General features: G+C 41.4%; 2 protein-coding genes across 11 annotated transcripts in view; one reads left to right on the top strand and one right to left on the bottom strand.

Annotated features, from left to right (window-relative positions):
* astn1 (astrotactin 1) overlaps positions 1-8,538 on the top strand; it is a 271,109-nt gene extending 262,571 nt beyond the window's left edge. For 7 of the 8 annotated variants that reach the window (XM_061796834.1, XM_061796828.1, XM_061796831.1 and 4 more), the window contains exon 24: positions 6,870-8,538. In XM_061796834.1, coding sequence (XP_061652818.1) covers positions 6,870-7,107 — 238 coding nt within the window. In that variant the 3' untranslated portion in view covers positions 7,108-8,538. Of the gene's footprint in view, positions 1-950; positions 1,095-6,869 lie in introns of all 8 variants that reach the window. The other variant, XM_061796832.1, reaches the window with a different exon arrangement.
* A 711-nt stretch (positions 8,539-9,249) lies between these two features.
* pappa2 (pappalysin 2) overlaps positions 9,250-27,968 on the bottom strand; it is a 64,831-nt gene continuing 46,112 nt past the window's right edge. For all 3 annotated transcript variants that reach the window (XM_061797827.1, XM_061797829.1, XM_061797828.1), the window contains exons 24-27: positions 24,822-24,943; positions 21,801-21,872; positions 18,181-18,279; positions 9,250-10,194 (exon numbers count right to left, since the gene is read on the bottom strand). In XM_061797827.1, coding sequence (XP_061653811.1) covers positions 10,081-10,194; positions 18,181-18,279; positions 21,801-21,872; positions 24,822-24,943 — 407 coding nt within the window. In that variant the 3' untranslated portion in view covers positions 9,250-10,080. The remainder of the gene's footprint in view (positions 10,195-18,180; positions 18,280-21,800; positions 21,873-24,821; positions 24,944-27,968) is intronic.

The raw sequence follows: 27,968 nt of genomic DNA, 5'->3' as shown, positions 1-27,968 counted from the left end.
TGCACCTCAACGCACCCGGCTGTCAAACACCTGAAGTTTGCAGACGACACAGCAGTCATCGGCCTCATCAAACATGGTGACGAGTCTGCGTATCGACAGGAAGCGGAGCAGCTGGAGAGATGATCGTGCACTTCAGGAGGCATCCTTCGCCACGGCTGCCCATCACGCTGTCCAACTGCCCTGTGTCAACCGTCAAGACCTTCAAGTTCCTGGGAATTACAGTCTCTCAGGACCTGAAGTGGGAGGTCAACATCAACTCCATCCTCAAAAAGGCCCAGCACAGGATATACTTCCTGCCGCTTCTGAGGAAACACGGCCTGCCACGGGAGCTGTTGAGGCAGTTCTACACAGCGGTCATCGAATCAATCCTGTGTTCATCCATCACATTCTGGTTTGGTGCTGCTCCAAAAAAGGACAAAGTCTGTCAATGGACGATCAAAACTGCTGAAAAGATTGTCGGTACCCCCCCTACCCACCCTTGAGGACTTGCACGCTGCCAGAACTAAGACAAGAGCATGCAAAATCCTCTTGGACCATCCTCATCCGGGTCACCCCCCCCTCCAGCTCCTTTTCTCAGGCAGGCGCTACCGAACATCCATCCATCCATTTTCTACCGCTTATCCGAGGTCGGATCGCGGGGGCAGTAGCTTTAGCAGGGACGCCCAGACTTCCCTCTCCCAAGCCACTTCAAGTATAACAAGACAAAATAACAAAACTTAAGGTGTGTATCTGAGTTCAGAAGAAAATTGATCAATGGTGGAGATTCATATGATAGCTCTGTTTATAGTAGTCATTTTTAGTAAGATCCAGTGTTTCATAATAGTGGGGTGGAAGTGCAGAAGGCTCACTTAAAGAAACATTTTCAGAAATGGGCAGCAAAATTTACTTGGTTGTTTAAGACCCAGTGAAGTCATTTCCAATTTTTTTTTTTTTTTCTAAATACATTAAAGACTGCAATTGGTTGGCGACCAGTCCAGGGTGTACGCCGCCTCTCGCCCGAAGATATCTGGGATAGGATCCTGCACGCCCGCGACCCGTGTGAGAAGCAGAACGGAAGATGAATGAATGAATGAATACATTAAAGATGTTTGAAGGTAATTGCTGAAAACGTGTAAAGACTGAGAACAATTTAGTATTGAATTACTGAGCTATGGCATTGAACTCCTTCACCTTCTCAGTTGTCTGGATCTTTGGAGCAGATAACGCAACAAGGCCTCAGGCATGTGTCAACCCTCCCCCACCATCTAAGTACCAAGCACCTTCATTCCATGCAGTGGCTATTCGGCACAATTTGCAATAATTTATAGAATAAGAAGTTGAGGGTCTTGGTGGGCATCAACAAATTCATTTCATATCAGTTCTGAAATTATCTTTCCCCCTGCTTGAAATGTCAAAATTTTTACAGATCAAACAAAATTATGTATGGTGGGAGGCGTGTGTGTTTGTGTTGGGGGGGGGGGGGGGCATTGATAGTCCACATAAGACTTGATGGATGGAAGTATACAATAGAATTAAAAGCACTGGAAACCCCACGCTTTCCATAACGGTCTGAAAATGTTTTGTTTGTAGCTTATTCCTACCTCACACATGTGGTATCTTGAGAAGAAAAGTATTTCATCCCCCCCCCCCAAAAAAAAGTGTATTTGAACACCACTACACAAGAAATAATGGAGCAGCTGGAACGCAGTATGAAATTTTGAATATGTGACTACTCATGCATAGAGGCACAAACAGCTCCCTCTTTCAAAACGGTTAAAAAAAGAATTTCCTAGCTTCAATGTCACAAACAATAAGGACTAACTAAAGTTGATTTTCATTACGTTGTCAAACCACTGATAATAAAAACCCCTGTGGGGCTTTGACTCTCGATCAACTCGTGCGAGCCAAGTATGCAATACAGGGAAATAAATGAATGATCGAATACGGCTTTATCTTTCCTCTGACAGCAGATATTTGGACATGCCATTTTTAGAAACATATCAACTCTCACTGACGAGACGGTTTGGCTTTCATTTAGGGACATTTTTGTTGCTTTTGATGCCTGATGTTTTAACTAAAACCATAAACTCACCAAAAGTCTGTCGATCCAAGTCTTGACATTTCTTCTCCTGAGGGCCAGACCTTGTCACCGCTATGAAAGTACCCTTTATTCAAGGCACACCGCTTGTCTGTTTATTCAGAAATTCAAGATACTTTGACAAAACTGAAAACTGTTTCTGTCTATGTCTTGGTTGGACCTCTTTTCCCCGCACATTTTCTTTTTTGTTTTTGATGACAGAGTCTAATCCGAGTAGTGCCTGCAAAGATTGCAATGCAGTTGAAATCGAACTAAACCCCCAATTTCCAAGTTTATAGCGCAATAACTAGAATATCTATGCGTTGGAGACATGATGGTTTGGGTTTGAACTATCATGTCATCAAACTGTAAATTATGCAAGTTATCACAGAATACGCGGGGAGTCCGCTTCCTGTTTTACGGCTTTGTGGGTGACGTTCGCAACGCAAGCGGGAGAGCAGTTGTGACATTAATTTTGGTCGACAGCGGAGGGGAAGATTGCCAAACGTGGCCCCTGAGATGGATGAAAATTGATTCATTAATCTGTTTAATTCTTATTACATGAACGCAGTATTAATCAGAATACTATATTTAGACTAGTGGGGGGAACATACATACGTATTCTTGCAAAAAAGAAAAGAAAAAAGTTTTAGTTTGAGTTTAGGTCCCTTTTAAACGCAGTAACCTACTTTCTATACAGCCGAAATTTCCTCAAATACTCAAAATAAGTACCTCTCACCTGAGAGCTGTCTCCGTTTTAACGGCCCAGGAAAAAAATGGGTAATAACTCTAATTACCTCAGATCATAGTTGCTATTGTTTACACATGGACAGTAAAACGTTGTGAGCTATGTCACTAAACAAAATGGGAGCACGTACATAAACATGCTCCCAGATTAATTAAAATGTGAGTTTTACCGGCCTTTGGGATGTCATAAATGTGTTCCCTACGCAGTGTGAAAGCTGTTTTTTTCCACCTCCTCAGTGTTGTATTTGTCATTTTTTTTGTACTATAGAGAGCTACATGACTTCCATCCATTTGGTACGCCATACTGGGTCTAAACAGATTCTCCCGAACATTGGACCCATTTTCTATTTATTAAGCTCAGAGCACTAACTGTGGCATCCGCTCCAGATTCGGTTGGTAGTGATGCCAACAGAACACTTTGTTAGAAATGCCAATATTTGTCCCTTTTTTAAGAGTCATACTATGACGCAGGTTACCTGCACACAAACACTCAGTCTTTTATATACTCTGAGGTAGAATACATCAGTTCCAGAACACTGAAGAACCTCTGATTTTTAGAATTAATTCCACTTATAGGAAACAATGGAAAATGAATTGCGTAATCTATAAGAGTGACACATATGGGGAAGTGGTGGTAGATTACTGCTTGGGACACAATTTACCTCAAATAAAGACGATGCAGGCGGCACGGTGGGCGCAGGTTAGCACGTCTGCCTCACAGTTCTGAGGACCCGGGTTCAATCCCCGGCCCCGCCTGTGTGGAGTTTGCACGCCCAGAGTCAGCTGGGATAGGCTCCAGCACGCCCGCGACCCAAGTGACGATAAGCCGTACGGAAAATGGATGGATTCATCTCCTGTTTTTAGCTTTCACACAAGAGTAAAAAGAAGTTCACCACTGTTCATGTTAAAAGGTTAACCCTATAATGGATAATCACCCTTAACTTTTCTGTGTTTGCATCCCAAAAGGAAAACGCAATACACAATGCTCACTGAAGTCTTTTATTTACTGATTTACTGAGGTTTCACAAAATATGCCGTAGTTCTGTGTGATGTCATTCATGAGAGCAGTTCGAACTTTATACTGTATATACAAGTGTATTGTTCATTTCATTTTCAAATTTCAAAACAAATTTGTTTTGGTCCCCCTAAGCCAGGCCTGTGGTCTTGATAGTGAGGGAGGGGGTCAACTTATGTAAGGTGTTTCGCAGTGCATCCATGTAGCCGTCTATCAGTACAATGTGCAGATAGATGTTTCCAAATAAACACACGAACACTTGAGACTAACAACTCGAGGACAGTTTTCTATTCCAATTCACAAGAATGTATGGTAAAAACTGACGCTGCTCTAAGAGCCCCCTACTCCTTCCTGAGGAACGAAAGCATAACAAACTACATTTCCTTTTTTTTTTTAAGGAAATAAAAACCCTGTTTTCCTTACACCACTTAAATCTGTAGAGAAAAAAAAATATTCAGAACATAAAGACATTTCAGAAAAATGATATGAATGACACAACAGCAGAATACTTCCAGTACCAACACAAGAATTCTTGTTTGCAGACGTGGTTTAAGAAGATTAACAACATAAAACAGACATTTGTGTCTGCATCTCACCACAAAACATAGCCGGGTTTGTTGAAGTGGCTGTCGACATATACTGTACTTTACATGCACAGACATGCGTGTCTATAAACAGTATGTTTATGTACTGTACATCAATGTTTTTTAAACATACATGCAAATAAAATATGCAGTGACATACTTCATAATCCAGCCGCATAGAGCATATTTTCCCTTTTATATTTTCATCTTTAAATAAGCAGAACAATACAGTGACGTCATTAAAATGTGCTTTTAACAAGAGATGAAATAGTTTTGAGACCTTAAACGCATCTTATCTTTGTAAATGTTTTCTTACACAGCAACCGATATGAGATGAAAACGTTATCCGAGGCTATGTGCAGTATATGATCGAGAACACTGCACAGTGTATTTTTTTTTTTTTTTTTTTCGTCTTTGTATCCACACAAATGTGTCAATATGGTAAAAGCTGAAAAAGTAAATTGGCCTATTACGCCTGAAAAAAATAAATGGAACACTTAAATCATAGATCCCAGATCTTGGTGAATGAAAACATTTATTGATTACAGAAGTGACAACAAAATAATGTGACAAGGATCAATGAAAATCTAAATTGTTAACCCAGTGACAAAATGTTTCAGAATCATACTCAAAAGTGAGACTGACTTGGAGTTACATTGTGATTATGTGTGCTGTTTATTAATTTTTTTTAAACAGTGTATTTAGTACCTGCTGAACAGGTTGGAAATGTGGGTTATACTAAATGGAAAATGGTTCAGATCCTACCTGGAAGAAAGGAGTTGTTTCGTAACCACTGGAAGTGTTCAATCTCATCGATTGGCAATGACCTGTAGGGTCCCTCAGGGGTCAGTTCTTGGACCCCTCCTGTTCAGCCTGTATATGCTACCCTTGGGCCAATTTCTTCAGAACCTTAATTTTGACTATCATAGCAGATGACACAGTTATATCGAGCAGTGTCTCCAGATGACTACAGTTCAATTGAGATGATGTGTCGCTGTCTACAACAGATAACTAACTGGGTGAGCCAAAACATTCTTCAATTAAACCGCAATAATCCATCCATCCATCCATTTTCTGAGCCGCTTCTCCTCACTAGGGTCGCGGGCGTGCTGGAGCCTATCCCAGCTGTCATCGGGCAGGAGGCGGGGTACACCCTGAACTGGTTGCCAGCCAATCGCAGGGCACATAGAAACAAACAACCATTCGCACTCACAGTCATGCCTACGGGCAATTTAGAGTCTCCAATTAATGCATGTTTTTGGGATGTGGGAGGAAACCGGAGTGCCCGGAGAAAACCCACGCAGGCACGGGGAGAACATGCAAACTCCACACAGGCGGGGACGGGGATTGAACCCCGCACCTCAGAACTGTGAGGCTGTCGCTCTAACCAGTCGACCACCGTGCCGCCTAAACCGCAATAAAACTGACATAATTGTTTTTGGCAGGAAAGAAAAGCGGATTGCTGTCAGTAAATACCTGGAGTCACTCTCTTTAAATACCAAAGGCCAAGTCTGAAATCTTGATGTACTTATAGATTCCAACCTGACCAACAGTCATATCAAATCAATTACTTACATTACAGTCTTCTACCATCTGAAGAACATATCCAGAGTGAAGGCTTGCATCTGCCAAGCATACCAGGAGAAGCTCCTCCATGCTTTTATCTCAAGTAGACTTGACTATTGTAATGGTCTTCTGACTGGACTCCCCCTTAAAGAGCATTAAACAGCTGCAGCTCATTTAGAATGCTGCAGTGCGGGTTCTGACCAGAACAAAGAGGTCAGCGCATATTACTCCAATTCTAAAGTCTACACACTAGCTCCCAGTCAGCTTTAGAACAGATTTTAAAGTTCTGCTACTGGTCTATAAATCACTAAATTGTTTCGGTCCTGTATACATGAAAGAAATTCTAATGCAGTATAAACCCAGTAGTGCTCTGAGATCTGCAGACTCAGGTCAAATAGTGGAGCACAGAGTCCAACGCAAATATGGCGAAGCAGCATTTGGCTGTTATGCACACAAATGGAATAAGTTGCCAACAGAAGTAACACCAGCCTCTAGTGTGAATGTTTTTAAGTCCAGGTTAAAAACTGTTCTTTTTTTTTTTTAATGCCCATTCAAACCCCTCTGCCCCACCTGAGTTGGATGCATGGGGCCACCGCCCCCTCGGCCCCAACTTTGCACGCCACAGACCACCAGGAGCAACTGGCATTCAGTATTATCTTGCTCATGGTTACTCATTATCACAGGACTGTCGGAATAATGTATAACAGTGTTTTATATTGATGACTACTCTGAATAATTTGCTAGCACTGCATCTTAATTTCAGTTTAGAAATGTTATAACTACTGTATGTTGACGGTTGCTCCCTCTTCTGAATGAATGTGAACAACAAGTGATGAACAGCACATTGAAAGGTGGTGAAAACAAATTTTACAGTTATCATCTGTGTTGTTGGTTCCCACAGGAAAGCTGGCCTTATCCTCTCGCAGTTAAATGAACTGTCCCCATGGTGTAAAGGCCTTCTTCAGGAGCCCAAGATTGGGCTTCGCAGGATGTCACTCAAGTTCCTTTCCTGCCGCTACACTGACACCAAGGCCTTTGGGATGAACTGGGCAGATATGGGCCAGGACGTACACAAGGCATGTGATGAGCAGATGCTAACTGTCATGTATAATGACTACGGTGAGCCCAAGGAGATCTAAATGTATATAACCTAACCTAGACTATTAGGGTTTGCCAGATCGAACAAAAAGTGGTATTACATTTAAGTGTGTGCATTTAAAAAATGACAGCAAGCTTATTTTTTTTAGTATGTTTGCAACTCTTCAGTGGCTCTTCATCAGAAACAAATCCAAAGTCAAAGTGTAGGGTCCAAGCAGGTGAATATCTCTGTTCTTATGTCATGTCACCGACTGGAGCCTTGTAACTATTGGTCATCACTGTCTTTTTTTAAAGAACGTTGTAGATGTGCTGCCGCACTTCTTTAATTAATGTCATCAGCTTAATGAGTTTCAAGATATATTCTGTATATTATAGCGCATTACTATACAACAAAATCACTCCCCATTTCATTTGAATCCTGCATGTACTGTATCTCTACATTGACATTAACTTTGCATTTTGACACTAAACCTCGTTGCGCACAGGATATCGAAGAAATCATTAGTTAGCACCAGAAATCCCATCTGTATTTGAGTAGATGGGTTGCTTTTGAAGGAAACGTGAGTTGGCGTGTGTGCGTAAATGCAGGCATACAGACGGTATGGAATGCTAAGAAAAAAAAATGATCTGCTTGCTGTGTTATGCGCTTCAACAATGTACAGTACATTGCACTCAATGTCGAATTTTAGATCCAAGCTGCTGAATGTAGAATTTATGGTTGGTCATTTTGAATGAAGTTGTAAAAGAGATTCACTCACTGGGATATGTCTACTATTATACTTCAAATCATTATATGAAAATATCTTTTTTGTTTATGTTTCTGTGATTAAAATTCCCACTCATGACGGTAAATGTTGTAATTCACTAACTAGTTTTAATGAACTTTATCTGTTATTGAACTTTGATTGTTCTCGTGTGACCTTTGAATAATTGTGTTTCGAGTAGACTGTCCGAGTGTTTTATTCGTGTTCGTATTTTTGGGTGGACTGCAGAGCCGCTCTGCAGTGTGAAGGTCAGATCTGTTGTTCATTGCTAAGACGTTTCTTTCTTAATACTAACATGAAAGCTCGATTTTTGTGGAGGCAGCCGTGTTTTACACATACAGCAATGTACAGTGTTTCCTTCTGTATATTCAACTACAAAAATAGTGTGCGCTTCACAAGATGGCTGCTAACATGTATTGTCTTTTGCCGTGTCGCTCAATCTTTGCAGTTCTAATGTGAAAAGACCGGTTTCGTTTGTTGTATCTGAACATGATCAAGTACTGATTGAAATGCTCAATAATTGGTTGATTAAAGGACTATACAACATTGTGTTGCTCAAAAAGGAATATGACATGGGATTGAGAGATAGAAAAGATGGAGAAATTTGACCAATTACAACGTGCATGATCCTGTCTTTAAACGTGGCTGTCATCACGTCAACATTTTCACTTTATGACTTCAAGAATAAAGACATGAAATGTGCCCGTAGGAATTTGATTTCTTTCCATTTTAGAATTATTTTTTTGTGTAACCACCCATTTCAGAGATGAATTACAACTCATGAAGCATGCGTCCTAAGATTACATTTCTACATTGACTCTTAGTAGTACTTTGCAAATGTATTGCAAATTTAGAGCTTCATTAATGTGGAACTCTTTTGCTATTTATTTTTAAACGGAGATCTGTGGGACTTTTAGTGCCAGAATAGATTTGCTGTACAACAGGAGAGTCTAATATATCTTCCTCCTGTTGCAGTTGGCGTTGAAATTTATCGGATTGACCAGACATCCATCCATCCATCCATTTTCCATAGCGCTTCTCCTCACTTGGGTCGTGGGCGTGCTGGAGCCAATCTCAGCTGACACTGGGCGAGAGGCGTGGTACACCCTGAACTGGTCGCCAGGGCGCATAGAAACAGACCACCATTCGCACTCACACGTACGGGCAATTTAGACATTTCAATGAACCTACCGCGCATGTTTTGGGGATGTGGGAGGAAACCGGGGTGCCCGGAGAAAAGCCACGCAGGCAGGGGGAGAACATGCAAACTCCACACAGACGAGGCCGGATTTGAACCCGGGTCCTCAGAACTGTGAGGCAGATGTGCTAACCCGTCGACCACCGTGCCGCCCTAGAGACAATGTCTCAAAAGCGATATGCAAGTTTGTGTTTTTATAAGAGAAAAGTCAAACCACTGAAAAAGATGTCGTTTCTATTTATTCAACACAGATTATAAAGTACTGTCAAATAATGAACACAGTTACACTTCCTCTAGTTTGAATACAATATTTGGAGACGTTATTTCCTTTTTCCTTAAAGCTTTCTTGCCTTTGTATAACGGTGCGCGGGTGTTTTGCTCCAATTGATATGTAGGTTTCATTTTTCAGCTTCAACTGTCACGAAGGAAATCCGCAATATTTCAGAGCAGTTATTTTTACACGGTTGTGTTTACACTGTAGTCAGCGTTTGTTTGAGGCTGGACTTTACAGTCACGTCTGCACAATAACAGAAGCATTAGTTCCATGGAAATGTAAAATATGTATTATATTACTACGATTATATACGCCCATTGTTTCTTTTAAATGTGAACATGTCAGCTCGTAGATATGTAGTTGAGACATGTACTGTTTTAGTCAATGCACATTAGTCTTAACAGAGCCATTGAGATGTCTAAATGTAATGGAAATATGTCCTGGGTTGAGCTAAAACCATTGTGATCATTTCTGATAATTAGATGACACATAATAGCAGCAGCAAACCTCATACATATATCATGCGGATAACTTCACCACCAATTCCTCGTACCCATTAAACTCATTACACATTGAAATGCTCTATTTGATTCATATATTTTTTTATTTCCCAATGCGCTATTTGGCAATGGCAGTTTGAATTACCACTATAACCTTGTTCAAAACAATGTATTTGCCTTCCAAACCTTTGTCCGCATGATAAGGTAATATGTTTATCTATTGTGTATAGTATCTACAGTTGAACTTATGTTACACCACTTTCTTTCACTCCTCTATCTTAAGGGATTCCTCCTCCCCCCTGCGGGGCCTCGGCTTTGCTCTTATTCTCCTTGGCATCCGGATCGCGGCAAGAGCACTCATCCTGATTGCAGTCTGCCCCAAACTGAATGACCTGTCAGAAAACAAGCATCATTGTCACAACTCAGCTTCCGAAAATAACCACGTCCAATAGTTTACATTTTGGGGAATTAAAGAATGCATCCGATGTACAACTGTACTAAGACCTAAGAGCTCTAAAAGACACAATATGCACACATTATTGTTATTTAGACACACACGGGCACCTTTGCGGCCAGTTTTCCAACTGCGGACCCAACCCTCCTACTGGCAAATGCTAAGGTTGCTGTGGCCTCTGGGGGGCGCCACAAAATTGTTCAAAAAGAGCGCAACTTCAGTACAGTTTACTTATTTTAAAAACAGATAACTTAGATTCACAATGTAATGCAATGCACAATTAATATTAATACAAGTGATAATACAAAATAATACCATACCAAATAAGATAAAGAAAATAAAATCAGTTGCACTGCATAGTACTGTGTACTGTTAAGTTGATAACTTGCTTCTGAGTTATCAACTTGGTATGCTAATTAGTAAAAAAAAAAAAAAAAACTGTTTTGTATTGGAGGGGTCTTTTTTAGTCCTGTAAAAAGAATTGTGAGATTTGATTCTAGATACATATACCGGTACATGTTTGAAGATAATTGCTCAGTACGTGGAAAGAATGAGAACTATGCCGTACTCCTTTGTGAATATGTAGCGTTAAGCTGTTTTTCACCGTTTCAGTTTTCCTGATTTTTTGGGGGTGTGGCTACAACAGTGTCCAATGACGCACTTGAGCGTCCAGCATGAGTAGCCCCTAGCCCACTATATAATAGTGCCTTTGCTCATTGTGCCATGCATTTACCTAGCTACAGTAGCTATGCCTACATCCCGAAAATGCATCTTCCCCTTCGAATAGTCTGCTGGCATGGCTGCTTCCGAGTGCCTCGTTGTCGGCTGTGAGCGTGCGCACACCACAGTGAGAAAGGTGGAAGCTCGAGAAGGGAAAAGGAGGAGAAATAAAAAAAAAACGTCTGACTTGACAGTCAGCGTGTCAATGTCATCTCAAACCCAGCGGTACGTCAGTGTAATGAAACAATAGAATTCTTAGCGCTGGTTTGGCCGCTTCAAAGTGCCTCGTTGTTGCAGCATGTAAAAGCCCCGCGAAGACTCGATGACATAAACAGTACGGTGGACCCCCGCCACTCGGATTTCCTCTCATATTTCAAAACATGCAAGTTTAGCTGAAATGAAGACTCTAAATTGCCCATAGGCAATGACAGTGTGAATCTTTGTTTTTCTATATATGCCTTGCGATTGACTGTCGACCAGCCCAGGGGGCACTTCGCTACTTGCCTAAAGTCTGCTAGGATAGGCTCCGGCTCATCCACAACCTGAACTGGAACAAGCCCTACAGTATAGACTGTAAATGTATGGCTGGACAACACACTTATATATGGATGACAAGCATAATTCACATTTCAAAAAACTGTTAAGTATTTTAAGTGTAGCAAATCTTCATAAATGGTCAAATCATATATGTGAAAGACACAAATGTCAAAATGTGCTTAGCAGCTATTGCCAAAAAGTAGCACTTAGGAACATGAGTGGGACTTTGGATTTTTGTATTTCCTTTCAGGTTTAAAAAGAAGTGAGGAGGCAAATAAAGCACTTGGTGTCAAATGCTTGAACCTGGCCTTTGAACAGCAAGAAACCTTTGGGTCTTCAGGGAGCAGGAGGGAGGAACACATCGCCGTGGGTGGAGGTGAACCGATTAACACATGTTAAGAGTCAACAACAAGAGCTGCCAGCTCTGCGTAGGAAGCAAGCCACCACCACAGGTTGTAAAACAAACTCCGGTGCCCCACGAAGAAGTCTGAAGTAAGATGTAAACATTTGCTCTTGGAGAGAGGGAGCCAGTGGAAGACTGTGAGAGGAGAAGAGGGAGAACGGAGAGTGGAAGGTAATGAAAGAAATGACAGCAAGTGAGGCAAGAAGAGGAGTGGGAGGTACGCTTGTACGCCTTCACTGCCGATTGCTACCGGTTTTTGGATTCACACTAGTTTGATGGCAGAGTAATAGCTTCATTGAGGCAACTCAAGCAGTCTCGTTTAAAATGAACGAATGTAAAGACAGGCTTTTTCCATTTGTTGTCTTTTGCTTTTACTGCTTTGGGACTTTTTTTTTTTTCCCCTCATGGCACAATTGATGGTGTGGTAGCTCAGCAGCGCATTTGCAGCCGTAAACATAGCAGCTGGCTTCGAAGGTAATCCTTGCTGCAGCGTGTAATGAGTAACATTTATAGGCAGGAACAATCAGTGGTCCTGTTCTAATGATTGCTATTTACTAGGGCTGTTCACGAATGGGTAGTGACTCGAATTGGAATTTGAGTGGGCGTGGAAAAGCGATCATTTTTTAACATGAGTCAGAATAAATCTTAGAATATCATATTACAAGTACTTTATTCTGACAAGAGCTGCAGTTGCTGCAACGCCACATTTACTTCAAAACATACAAAGTATTTCACCGTGTTAAGCCTTTGTTTATGGCCGATGCCATTTTGACTGATCGCGCACATGCGGAGTTGTACAGTAGCCTGCTTCATTCTTGCAGTTGATGATGGATCGCGGATGCAAATAGCCCCAGCCCGCCACAAGGAGTTGTTCGATAGCCGTCCCCGAGGAGCTGCACGGATGTTCATGGCAAACAGCGACCGCGGCAGAATGGATGGGAGAAAGTTGCCAACCATCATTGTGGTCGGAACCATCATGATAGTCGGGATGGTTTAGTTCCCTCCCTGAGCATGACTCCAACTTGCTGAGCCAAATTTGGTCGGTGGCCAAATAAACCACCGACCTTTCAACACTTCAATGCTCCCTGCCTGCGGCCTTTTCTCCTCACCTTTTTCCACAGTCAGTTATAGTTAGTTAGTTATAGACACCCAATCCTTCTCCATTGAGAATGCAATTCCCGTGAGCCATAATGTAGGACCAACAAGGTAACGGGGCGCCCGAATAGGTGGGATGAATACGCAGCTACACAAGTACTTTGGTTGTTTCTTATGTCATGTCTCATAAATCACAGATGTAAATTTTAGACGTGCAGGTTTGATCATTAGTTTCCCAGATGAAATAAAATGGTATTTTTAAAGAGGTTGTTCCACATTATTAAACAAGTTTCAGTTTGTATGCACAATGGGAAAAAAGATCAATCAATCTCTTTGCTGATGAAAAGGGTGAATAGTCAATTGACTTGCAAAAGGAACGAAAACAGTGGACTGTTCAAGACACCCATCATACTGTTAAAATGTGTGCGATTCAAAGAGAAAAGGGGTTGTTCACATAAAAGCATGTTAAGAAAGGTTTATGTGAGTAAATAGCAGCTGATACAAAGCCACTGGTCAGCAGCAAGCAGGTATTTGAAACTGCTGGTGTCTTTGGAGTCCCAATAACATCTTGCATCAGGATCCCAAAGCCTTGCAGTCATGCTTTAAGCTGTATTTCGGTCAATCCCAACCCTCCTCATTTGCAGTGGGCTCAGGAATACTGAAGACTCATTTTGAAATCGACGTATTCACTGATTAATGTTGTTTTTCTTTGGATGGTCCAGATGGATGGTGTTGTGGATGGTTGGTGGAGGGCCATCATGTCCCAACAAGGCTGTGATGTCAGGTAGGAGGTAGCGAAGAGATGTTTTGGGCTGGAAGAATGGAGAGTGGACATATGCCCTTTTATGGTGCCTGAAGGTGTTAAAAGGACCTCTGTAAAATACGTGGAGCTTCTATCTGACCATTTCCTGTCATGTTATGAAAAGAAGAACCGTGCATCCGCTATAACGTCTTTCTGATCCAAGACAGCACCATCCCAGGCTGCAAAAACTACATTAAAGCTTTAGCTGCTATGGATATAAAGGGCGCAAAACCTACGGTGTGGCCACCGTGATTCCCTGACCTCAACCCTATTGAAATCCTGCGGAGCATCCTTAAAAGGAAGAGGATGGTAATGTACCAGCAAAAATGATTTTGCCATTGTGGTGATTTTGTTCAACGAAATCGTGACTACAACAGAAAGTAATGTAATTGTTGATGATCCAAAAATATTTACTTTAAATTGCCTTGACAATTTAGGAAAATGACCAAAAACAGCGCATGCTTAACAATTTGGAACACAGTGTAGTGAGACCAGGTAACCAAGTGTGTGCAAATCTACACTGTAGTTCACCAGAGGTAAGCTTTTAAGAAAGCCCCCAAAAATGTACGCTATATGTGCCGCAGTAGATAAAGGAATGAATTCCTACATACCATGTAATACACAGTTGAATCTTGTAATGAGATTGGACACGCTATCATCAGACAATGAATACAGATGTGGTGGATACACAAAAGAAAGACATTAAACATTCCTCAACTGGGCACAGTTAACCCTGGTTTATTGCTCCAGACCAGATGCGCTAGATGGAAATATATGCGATAGAGACCATATAAAACAAATGGATTTACATACTGCAGCTTTACCCCTCAATATGCTTTTAAAAAATTGAAACGCATCAAAATGCATTCAAACGTATGAAAACACACTTTACTTACGTATAATGTAATGAGGGAACCAGAAGAAGCAGACGCTCTAGGGGCAAAAGTGTGCTTGCTTCAAGCTGTTTACAGTAAAACTGACACATAAAACAATGGAGCATTTCAGAGCATCGTGCTGTGTACCAAAACATATTATTTAGTCTAATGAAAGTCTGCGAAATGCCATACACGGGCTAAGGGAAATTTGCTTACGTTAGGGTGATTATAAACCTTTCAACTACTACTTTTACAGACCCTGAGTAGAGTACAAACAGTGCATACAACAGCACTCACGAGCTCCATTCTCTCTGCTCTGTGGGAACAAGACTATTACCACAGCTTAGTTTTTGTGTCCTCTTTTTCCTGCTCCTAATTACACTCCAATAATGCTCAGTGCTGCATGTTGCGGCACAAAATGTCAGGGCCGTCCTGTGGCATAAACAGTTCATGCAGTTGTTTCGGGCCACAACCGCTAGGGGGGGAGCATATTCATTTCTGCGTTGCTAACGCCACACCGCAGACATACCGTAAACAATCCATAAGCTGCTGTAGTATGTTATTTATTTAGCCGCAAGCCAAGTTAAAAAGTCATTCAAATGTGTGGCTCCACTAGGCTGTCCAGATGTTATGATACGACAGAAGAACGAAAGGGGCATTATTTTGCGGGTTTACATGATGCTCAAAGCAAATGATCCTTTGTTTTCCAGCGGGTATGCGGGTGCTCTGAGGGGTGCTCCACCTAGCAGGCTATGTGAAAACTCAGAGGAGGTTGACCTTGAGATAAGTCTGAACTACAGTATCTGACTTTAAAGACAAATTCTGACTCTGTCACCATGGTAAAAGACTAACCTGCTTGTTTGCAGGTTTTGGATGCTAAATCCTGAATTTCTACCGGCCGCGACAGTGTTGCGAGGAGGGGGAAGGTGAGGGTGGGGGGAGGATGCGGGGATTCCTTGGCGCACGCGTTGCAAGTTGCAGCCTTTGGCGGCCACAGCCATGTGTTCCTTCCCCGCTCCTCTTCCTCGCCCACGACGCGAGTGGCTGAAAGTCTGTCGCCATTGCGTGGCACCTTCGCCATGCACTCTAACCGCCGTCAGGCTGGCACGGGGCCGCGGAGTGGCGGATCCCGTGCGACCGGTTCACCGCCGCCTCGCAAGGCAGCGCGCGTGGGGCCAGACGGCAGAGACATGTTAGCCCAGATAACACCAAACACAATGCACATCAGGGAATATGGATTTTTGCGAGTTATGGGCATACTTTAAGGGCTAACTGCACGCTACACTGTTCGAACTGGGTCCATTATGAATGAGGAAGTGACAATACTGCCGGATGGCCACTGCATGGAATAAGGGTGCCTAGTCTTTATATCGTGGGGGACAAAAAGTATACGGCCAAACCTCTTGACGTCACGAGGATAGTTTTTAGCCCCGCCCACAAAATCAGGAAACTTTAGAGGGTGAAAAAGAGTTTTAAGCCATATCTCAACAATTCAGTACTATATTGTTCTCAGTCTTTGCAGATGTTTTCAGCGCTTATCTTCAAACATATTCCTGTATCTAGAAACAAAAGAAGGATTTCCATTTTGGGGCACTTTAAATGATGAGCCAGCATCCTCAGACTAATTTCTGATCGGACAGTATTTCTTGTCATCAAACTCAGCCATACTGTACCTTCATTCTCCGGCCAATGTCTAATCTCACAGGACTTGCGTTGACACTGGTGCAAATCTTGTGCATTGCACATTTTTTTGTGTGTTGATGCAGAACATAAGCAACGATGTGCCCGCGAGTGGCAAAAGTGAGCTCGTCACTCTCGCAGTTTTGAACACCTGCTAACTGTTATAGTGTGAGAAAAATAATTCCACAGGATTGCAAGTGATTGATGTGAAATCATTTATCTGGACTCATATTTTATGTTTTATTAAATTATGAGCATTACGTTGCAGCCACATACTGGGACCAGTCCAATTCAGCGGCTTTCAAAGTACAGTTCTGTTATTTAATCTGGCCCGCCAAGCATTGACATTATCAACAGTCACAAATATTCGTTAAATTAATTTATCTGATTTAAAAATAAAAGGATAATTGAATTTATTTTTCACGTGACCCTGGTGAGGAGAAGCGGTGTGGAAAATGGAGGTATGTATGGTTAATTGGTTCATTGTAATTCAAATAGAACAATATTAAACAACTATTTTTTATTTTATTATGAGAATCAATTATTTTTGATACACATTAGCTATTTCTTTTTACCTCATCTACAAATGTCATCTGGCCGATCTGTCCATTTAAAAAAATCCAATGTGGTTCTTAAGCACAAAAGGTTTGCGCACCTCAATTAGATGTGGTTTTGTCTTTCGAATGCGATGGCAATGGGACAAATATTTCGATATTAGGGGCCACGTAGAAAATCTCTTTTAAATCCTGCACAATGTGTTACTGAAGTGAAGGCCCACAGCTGTAAATTTGGAATTGCCGTGTAAAAGCCATAAAAAAAAACAATCTCTGTGAAACAGCGGGGCTGCAAAAGATGAGCCATGATATAGTGACGGTTCAGTTTTCTTTTCAGCTGTAAAACAATATTTCATTTTTTTTCCCCTATCCTGCGATTGCCTGGCGACCAACCCTGGGTGCATAGAAAATGAATGGAATGGTTGTTTCAAAGGATCCTAAATTTGAGCAGACTTGAGTCGAGGAGGTTTGCCATACTTGAGAATGGGATGTGGCACGAACACTCGTTCAACAAACCAAGCATGGCACAAATTTCCTGGTGTGAGCGTTCCTCCTTTTACAAAGTTGATAAATAGGTTGTGTCATTTTTGTGTAATCGTATTATCTAACAAACAAACCAAACAACAATACTTATTGTGATCAAAATAATACTGATGGCCTATGAGGTAGATAAAAGTCATATTTTTTAAATTGGGTGTATTTTCACACATATTTGCACACACAAAAAAAAACCAAGCTATTGTTGTATCATGGTTGAGTCAATGCTATTCTAATGCATTGAGCTATAACGTGATATTTCTGCAGCAGCATGTAGCAGAGGTGAGAAAGTGTAAGGTGGCGAAAAACCTGCTTATTTACTGTTTTAGCTTCAAACGTGTAGGGCACAGGTCCACTCTCTTCTAAGTAGAGAGAGTAAATAGGTGCAGTCTTTAACAGCAGAGAGGGGAAAGTAGTCGAGATCTCTTTATTTGCTTTCTGAAAGTCTCCTGCCCACCAGCACAGCAGTAATGCCAGAGACAAATTTCTATAAACAACTATAACTATAAACAGGAAAAATCTGGCTTTCAATCCAGCTGCAACCTCTAAGCGCCATCTCGGTTACAAGATTCATGCCACCATTCACCACTGTTCATTTTACAAGTACATCCTTGGAAAATAGTGTATATTTGTATTATTAATACCAAATCCAGAGAAGGCATGAATTCAATTTGGAATTGATATGGCAGATGGGATGGACAGCACAGGAAAAGTGTTTTACCTTTCTTGACGATAGTGTAGAAGGGCAGCAATCTCCTCCGTCATACTGGCAATAGGCTCGATTGTTGACGGTGTCACACCAGCCATCCCCACCGAAAGGCTATTCACAAGTTAGGAAAAAGAGTACCATTTGTTAGGATTGTTGAATTCATTTCATGAACGTACATTTTGATCCCACACACTGTTTTTTAGGGCGATAAAATGTAATGCTTCCAAGCTTTTCATTGGTAAGCAAGCACACCAATTAGGAAAAGCAACTGAAGCGGCATCTCCAACCATGGTTTGTGCTTCACGGACAGCAATGTCCACACCGATCACGCATCTCCACTAGCTCCAATCTTCCAATAATGTCCAGTATGCTGGTATGCTCTCATAGTGACGCACACACGCAGAGCTATTCACATGACGTAAAAGAAAATGTGAATCAGCAAACTCAGCCCTCTGAAAACACGCTGGTCTGATTCCGACGTACACAAGCTCTTTATTTAGGCTGCTTGACAGTGGAAAGAGATTAGAATGGCCGCTTAACTAGTCTTTGGCCACATAGCCTTAACCCCCGTCATATGCCATGTGTGTTTTTGTATTTTTATATATTTGCATTTTGTGGCTTCACAGGATAGCTTGGGTCATTTTAGAACCAGTAAGTGTCTATACCAAATTTCACACTACAAATCTATTGGAATCTCTTGGAATGAGTTCATGGCCTTCGTCATTAACCCAGAAGAGAGATTATTACTATTACAGCGTAACATCTCCCATTAAGAAGACATAAAGACAAAGTCATGAACTATTCAATACATAAATATTCGTTATTTTCAACTCAATCGCGTTTCAGTATCTTCACTGATTGAAACATTCTCAAACTGTTGTAAGTCATAATATTTGACCATTGCAACCATTAAAGACTTGACTCGCTGCTATATCGTAAGATAGCACAATGATCAACATACGGTATTCATTTGTCCTCCAAATCACTATCAATCTCATCTTGGAAGATCTGGAAGACCAGATCAAGGGTCCGCCTTCAACATCCCAACTGGAAATGATGTTGTAAGGTGCAGCTCTTCAAGGCACCCTTTGACCTTTGGAAGACCTTTGTTCCTTTGTGCACCATACTGTATGTCCTGCGCTGTCCTATACTGTTTGACTATTTGACTCTTTCGAGATTGACACGTAAACATTCAATTTTTTTCCTTACGGTCCCATAAAAAAAAATGCAAGGCCTGTTCAATTTCACAGTTTCAAGGTTCCCTAAAACCAATTTTTTTTGTTTTTTTTAATTTGACCCACACTTATAGATCTAAAATGCAACTCAACCGATAAGGGTCACATTTCAACCGAAACAGCCTCAGTGTACAAAAATGTGTAGCACCTGTGCAAAATTATATTTAAAACCATTTTCGTGTATTTGTGGTCTTTTTAGGGAAGTCATCAAGTCAGACAAACATAGTGACAGAAAGTTCGCTATTTATAAAGGCTGTTAGTAGCTAGCTGTTTATTACACAGTGGCTCATGACTTGGATGACATTTACGCTAATTGTCAATTATCAAAAGTTTCTTAAAGAGAAAAGCAAAATAAATGAGTAACATATGTGATCCGTCATAATATGTGTTGCTATGGAAGACCAGGTTTTAGAGAATTGTTTTGCCTCACAACATTGACTGCAAAATGGAAGAGGAAAATGTTTGTTGGCAGTTCAGGAGAGTACGTTTAATCAGCAGTTTGTGTTCCAACTGGAGTTCCAGGATTTTCTGAACCAAACAAATGATAGCCAAACAATATCCGGTTTTGGTATTTTAGAGGGCATATATTGTAAAATAGATGAAAAGACAACGGAATGGTGTTTTACTCTCGTGTGATCACCACAAATTTTAATGCTGGACACAAAATAGTCAATTAAAAAAAGCAAATGTATATGTATGTTTTTGATTTTTGAAATATAATCTTAATTTAATAAATGTTACGTTTGATAGGCTGAGCAAGTTATATTTCCTCTTCACCTTAGTTTGGTGGAACCCGAAGTTGAACAATTTGGAACATGGATTTTAGATTTGATCAAATAGCTGCAATATAACAAAGAGTGAAAATTTTAAGAGGGTCTGAATACTTTCCATGCCCACTGTAGCTTTTTTGGAACGTGTTGCAGCCATAAAATTCTAAGTTAATGATTACTTGCTAAAAACAATAAAGTTTATCAGTTTGAACATTAAATATTTTGTCTTTGTCGTCCATTCAATTAAATATAGGTTGAACGTGATTTGCAAATCATTGTAATCTGTTTTTATTTATGTTTAACACAATGTCCCAACTTCATTGGAATTGGGGTTGTAAATCCATCCATTTTCTTCCGCTGATCCGAGGTCAGGTTGCGGGGGCAGTAGCTTTAGCAGGGAAGCCCAGACTTCCCTCTCCACAGCCACTTCCTCCAGCTCTTCCGAGGGGATCCCGAGGTGTTCCCAGGCAAGCCGAGAGACATAGTCTCTCCAGCGTATCCTGAGTCAACCCCATTGTTGATTGTGCACTGCTTCCCCCTCCTGAGATGGCAGATGGCAGAGCAGAATTTCCTCAAAGCCATCCAGAAGTCGTTCTCCATGGCCTCAACAAACTCCTCCCACACCCGGGTTTTTGCCTCAGCGACCTCCAAAGCTGGGTTCAGCTTGGCCAGCCGGTACCCATCAGCTGCCTTCAGAGTCCCACAGGCCAAAAAGGCCTGATAGGACTTCTTCTTCAGGTGAAGCCACTAGTGTCCACCAACGGGTTTGGGGATTGCCGCCACGACAGGCACCGACAACCTTACAGCCACAGCTCCTTTCAGCCACTTCAACAATGGAGGCACGGAACATGGTCCACTCGGACTCAATGTCCCCAAATGCACATGTGGACACCCTTAGGTCTGAGCATGCTGTTTGATATGGACAATCCATGACGAGCACAGAAGTCCAATAGCAGAACACCACTCGGGTTCTGGTCAGGGGGGCCCTTCCTCCCAATCACGCCCCTCCAGGGCTCATTGCCCACGTGAGCATTGAAGTCCCCCAGCAGAACGAGGGAGTCCAAGCCGTGTGTGGAGGTGAGTCCGACTATATCTCGTCGGAACTTCTCAACCTCACACACCAGCTCAGGCTCCTTCCCTGCCAGAGAGGTGACATTCTACGTCACTAGTAGCCGGGGATCGGACCGCCATGGTCTCTGCCTTTGGCCCCCACACAGCTCACTATGTACCCGACCCGCTTGGCCCGTCCCGCAGGTGGGGAGCTCATGGTAAGGGGGACCCACGTTGCCTCTTCAGGCTGTGCCTGGCTGGGCCCCATGGGTGCAGGCTCGGCCACCGGCCGCTCACCTTCGAGAATGCTTAAATTTCTAAGTGGACCACAAACATCAGATCTGTAAAATATTATCTCTGTGAAGCCATAAATATTTTAGTATTTCTTGGCAAGACACAATGTCAGTCAAGATTGAAAAAGACATTCACCCGTTTAATGGTCTCAAAAACCTGAGTGACACAGATGCCTGTGGTGTTGGCCTACACAAAATGTGTGATTTAATGAACAGGTACGAATGCCAGGGGGAAAATATATTTGCACACACAACCAAGTACTGATAGCTCTCTTGATGCTTACCTCACAAGCCTGAATGCAATGAATGTTTTCAGGGGCCGGGTACCACTTTATCATCCCTGTGCAGACAACCATCTGGAAATGAAAGCACAAAATAAGGAAAGTTAAGCAATCCTACATCAAGAAATGTAATGGTCAAAGGGTTTACCAAGTGAACCATAAAACCAATCATTTCCCACACCCCTAAACTCTATTTAAACAGGAGCCCTTTAATGTCTGATACAAAGCCCCAAAAATGCAGTACTATAATATATGCAAGATTGCTAGATTATGAAGAAAAAAGGCTTCATCCCTCGTCAGTGATGCTACAAGGCATTTGTTTTCCCATGAAAAAAACTCACTTTGGGGCCCTCCACGTCAATGCTGCAAATTTTAATTATTTTCTAGTCATTGGCCCCTACAACCACTACCAAACTGTCGGAATTCTGACCAGCCAAGGCGCAGAGAGGCCTGGGAATACAGTAGTATCTGAACTATTATGTTTATGTTTTTACAATTATGTTTCCTGGATGGACTCCTCAACCTGTAACCTTCAGCATTTGCTGATGTGTCGCAGAGTCGCAGCTGTCGGCATGTGAAACAGCACATCAGAATCTGTCGAAAAAGGGCGACTTGAGCCCTCTGGTAGGAGAGTGAAGTTCTTACTCCAGTCTCTGATCGATCAGGCTTAACTCTCAATTCCTACCCTCATCTACAGACACATACAAAGGGTAGTGACTAAAAGAATAAGGTACAAGCGAATGAAATGAGTTTCCCTGTCAGGATGAGATAGGTGAGGACCTTCGTCATCTGAGTCGATACATACAGAGACACATTTTATTTGCAGTGAATCGGAATCTCTGGTGAGAGGAACACACAAAGAGATTATCGAGGACAAAGGACCTTGCAAGTGGGAAAAGGATGACTCCCACCTTTGTTGTATGCTCCTAGTTGAACAAATGGCTGTTGTCCCGATGAGTCAAATGACATAATTAATTTTCAGTTTTCTTCAGTTACATATAAAACATCTTGGAAGATAGGAAACACAATTACTGGACTCAAATCACAACTGTTTATTGACCATAAGACAAGATGTTTAGCAGGCAGGAGGCAGAAGGTCAATCCTCCGTCGTGACTGAGGAGTCTGAGCTTGTCAGGGAGCCCAGATACATGTATTTGAGATAACACACTGCCTTGAAACTCGCAAGACAGTTTCGGGAGTATGTTGTAAGCAACCACCTCTATCCAACTATTTGACCTTGGTAAGGTCAGATTCACCGGCTGTCTGGCAGGCTGACCGACCACCCAAAAGCAAGGCAAAAGCAGAATCTCTTCATGAGATATGATGCTGTGTAACATGACTCAACTTTCAAGTAAAATCTGGCAGTCCAACCAGTTTTTTCATTTTGTGAGTGTGTATGTGTTTCCTGAAATTTTGAGGTGAACTGCAACCTTTCCTCTTGCAGAATGCACTCATTTCCAGTATTGCAGAAACATTTGGACACACTTCCAAATACAAATTGGGAGTGTGATAGGCTGTAATATTTGAGAAATAAAAAATGTTTTCCTAGAAACTATTGCCAATTAATTAGTCGAAGATCTGATAAAAGTTAGGACATATTCAGAAATGTCAACTGCATTTTGTAATCTTATTCAGCGAGGCTGAGAATGTCTAGAAAAAAAATCCAACCATTTGTATTTACTGTAATTTTAATGCTTTTCATAACTGAAGTGTACCGTCGCTACAAAAGACGTAGAAGAACTAGAACATATTAGTTTCGATGAATAACAGAACAAAAAGCGCATTTCTTTTATCTTTGTCAGTGCCTTCATCCAATAACACGAATGCTTAAGATACATTGAGTCACAATCTCTCTGCAAGCACATAGAAGAGCATAGTTGGGTGCAAATTGTTCAAAACCTGTGGTCGAGGACATTTGAAGGTTTCCACTGTTTTGGAATGTGAAAAACAAAAACACATTAATACTGTATATTAAAAGTGTCAAGGATCAGTGTTGGAGTGGCAGGTGGACCCAAGCTCAGGGAAGCAGGCAAGCCAAGACAGGAGTGTAGGCGAAAGAGATATACACGGAATTAGACTGAATATTAGTCAATCTATAAAGATGGGTCAATGGCAAGAAACTCATTTTACTGCATGGTGTTGTTCAGACCACCAGCTGTTTCACTGCATTATTCATTCTGATGGATTTATTTCTTCGCTGTTTTTCAGTGGCTCAGCTTTCCTGACAATCCAGAATGGTTACGTGGCAACAGGAAAACAAAACAAAACAAACACTTTTTACAGAACCTGCCAATGGTTTTCAAGTTTCACAAGCTGACCTGAACAGCATCACATAACCGATAAAGTGAAATTATGACCGTTCAACCACAAAAAAAGAACATGCACTACTTTGACCTTTGATTTAAGATTCAACATTCAGCTTATGTCAGCTACTAATCACATTAAAATGTGACGCTTGCTAGAATATAGGCCAATAATCCTAGGAGGCCTCACGATGCCGAGCTGTTGCATTTATTTCCCTCTCAGACTGGCATTTGCATAGCATTTGCAATATGATCTCTCGCGATATGGTCGTAGCGGTCTGCAGTATTCAATTATTTCAGTACGTTTCAATAGGCCCTTTCTGCTGTTACACATCGCGACTCTGATTGTTGGGCAAAAGTTAGTGTTGTGCTCAAGACCAGAACTCACCGATACCAAGACAAGACTTTTAGGAGTCAAGACCGAGTCAAGAAACTTCCACACTAAAAACCTCAACAATCGTGAGCTGGAACATGAACTATTGATTATGTACAATAATTAGACTTATAGAGTGACTATGTGACTGATTACGCCTAGCTTAAGGGTATGTAAATATGTCCACAGATGAGAATATTATTATAATATATATTGCAGGCTTGTTTTGATTAACATTTGTATTAGCAGACTTAAAATATATATATTTTAACATATTGGTGAATGAATAATGATGTGATAGTCATAACAGTAATTTAAATCGTGAGCATTATTCATGTGAATCTCACCTGAACTTTGATGGGAAGCATCCAGTGTTTTAAAGAGCCAACTGTGGAGCCATTGGCCAGAACCACTGGGTCATGAAGATCCATGTCTGGAGTCAAGACACATGTAGGGTAACAAACAGCACCTGTTCGGAAGAGATATAAAAGTAAATTACCATGTTTCAATTTAAAGTTGAAAAAGTGAACACAGTCGAATCAACTGTCACTATTAAAGCAATACTGCATGAGGGCATCTGAATTTGATATGGTTGCAAGAAACAGGCAGTTCACAAAAAAACTTGGTGGTGTAATTTCGCTTTTGTTGTGTCCGCAGAAACTCCACAGACCCAAATATTGTTATACAAGCAATCAGAAAGTATTTACTACTAATAGAAACAGCTAGTTCTATGTATGAGACTCTCAAGGTAGGTCGAGATGTGTGTTGATACTCGGCATGCAAAGGGGGAGGGGGGCTGGCCCGGGGCATCCAAATGTGTGTGTGTGTGTGTGTGTGTGTTGGGGGCATCCAATCAGAGAGGGGAATATGACAGTGATTTTGAATATCAGAAGTGATTTATTTTTAAAGCTCACCACACGACAGAGGCGGTAGTTAGCCCTTTCTGTCCGGAGAAAATTGCGCCCCCTCCCGACAGTCACGTCCATTGCATTTATTATTCTGCACCAACATCCAGAAGTTACATAACTTGCCTGTTCTTTAACCTTTGCTGCATTCAGGTTAGTCCTTTGACCTCATGAGTCAAACTAAGTTTCACTAGTTTTGATATTTAATGAGGCGACACTGGTTAGCACAGTTCTGAGGACCCGGGTTCAAATACGGCCTCGCCTGTGTGGAGTTTGCATGTTCTCCCGTGCCTGTGTGACATTTCTCCGGGCACTCCGGTTTCCTCCCACATCCCAAAAACATGCATGCTAGGTTGATTGAAGATTCTAAATTGCCCGTAGGTGTGACTGTGAGTGCGAATGGTTGTTTGTTTGTATGTGCCCTGCGATTGGTTGGCGACCGGTTCAGGCTGTACCCCGCCTCCCGCCCGAAGATAGCTGGGATAGGCTCCAGCACGCCCGCGACCCTAGTGAGGAGAGGCGGCTCAGAAAATGGATGGATGGATATTTAATCAAATAATAATAATCATAAATGGATGCACAGATGACGGATTGTCAACAGGGCTAAGGATCGTGTTGTCACGCCACATCAGCCATTACGGTGTTCTTTTGCTTGCTTGCTGATAACAACTCTGACGTGCCTCCTGCGATGTTTCTTCTGTTTTTCCGCTAAGTTTATTACCATTATTATTATTATTACCATGGGGAAACTTGGCTGACTGCTGTGTTGTGGAACGAGCACCTCCTTCTCACAAAAAAAGAATTGCCCTATTTTGATTGTTAAACACCGTGAAATGAATGCTACGGCTGTAATTTGGGCTGTGTGGTATGTCCTTAAAATAATACTGATACCGGTGCTCATACTGATGATATTTCAATGTATATACAGTTATGCTCATAAGTCTACATACCTTGGTAGAATGTGTAATATGTGTACCATTTCAAAAACAAACAAACAAATAAAAACCATGAGTGCAGAGCTGCCATCCTAGAGCAATTCACTTCGAGAACAATTTCTTTGAATTTCCATATTTTTAAAATTATGTCAACAACATTACCGTGAAAGTTATTGTAGTATATTATGTAATAGGATAAAAATCCTTCTGCATACTGTTCAATAGCACAACATAAGCATTACTCTATAATCGTAATCATTAACAAATTATGGCTTCAGTATTTATTTTTTAATGTATTTATTGTATCAACTTTGTAATGGCGGAGACAGTTGCAGCCTGAATCAAAGTACAGTATGTCAGATTTGAATGTGCCATTTTCCAAAATATCTGTGTTCATGGATGAATTAGCCTTTACATATTCCGTTTTCAACCATAGTAAAGCCAACAAGTCTATTAAATCAGAATAATCACACCTCAAAATACAAATTCAGCATTCTATTAACACTGCTGATAGATTGGATTGGATTACGAACAACTTCAATCCAAGAAAAGTAAGAATACATTTTGAAAAATATATGAAAATGAACCAATAACAGTAATACATTTCTTTTGAATTATGGTTCAACAGAACTATTTGGAAAAAAACAAACCCATGAAACAAGCCTAGACAAAAATGATGGTACCGTTAACTTCATATTTTGCTGCAAAACCTTTTGAGGCAATCACTGCAATCAATCGATTTTCATAACTTTCAACTTTCAACTGCTCCAGATCTCTCAAGTTTGAAAGGCGCTTTGTCCAGATGGCCCGTTTAAGCTCCTTCCACAGATGTTCAGTCGGATTTAGATCAGGACTCGTAGAAGCCCACTTGAGATTAGTCCAATGTTTTGCTCTTAGCCATCCTTACTGTAGGTGTTCTTAGCTGTGTGTTTTGGGTCACTGAGACCAAGATTTCTGACACTGGGCAGCACATTTATCTCAAGAATACCTTGATAATTTTGAGAATTTATTGCACCCTGCACAGATTCAAGACACACTGTGCCAGATGCAGCAAAGCAGTCCAATGTTTCACAGTAGGGAGTGTTCTTCGCTTGATATGCTTCATTTTTGCATCAGTGAACATAGAGCTGATGTGCCTTGCCAAAATGTATGGGGAGAAATATGGCTCAAAATTATTTGCACGTGCTATTCAAACCCACAAATATAGCCGTGATTTAGACGTTTTTCAAATCCACAAATTATTTGCACGTGTTTTTCAAATGCACAAATATAGCCGCAATTTAAAAGTTTTTTTTTTTTATGTTGTGTGTGCATTTACCATGACTTATCATTTGTAAATATTAAATTTTGCTTGTGAATTGTTAAAAGTGCATTTGTGGATGAGCGGACACGTTCATTTGTTTTTGAGACAAACATAACGCGGTTTTAAGATTCACACGTGTAGGAAGGCCCTCCCTCCATCCGCTAGGCGGCAGTGTTGCTGTCTCCGTTGATGACTTCACTGCAAGTCATTTTTATAGGAATCCAACAGTCTAAGGTCCGAGCCTGCTGAAATCCCCAATAAATTGACCATGGCTGAACAAGGCAGCAGCCCCGTCATTTGAAATCACCTTCCTCATCTGCCAGCAAGATACAAACAGCTTATTATTAGTGT

This window comes from Phyllopteryx taeniolatus, chromosome 14 (assembly GCF_024500385.1).
Source record: "Phyllopteryx taeniolatus isolate TA_2022b chromosome 14, UOR_Ptae_1.2, whole genome shotgun sequence".
NCBI classification, from domain to species: domain Eukaryota; kingdom Metazoa; phylum Chordata; class Actinopteri; order Syngnathiformes; family Syngnathidae; genus Phyllopteryx; species Phyllopteryx taeniolatus.
This window is presented reverse-complemented; position numbering and strand designations above follow the sequence as displayed.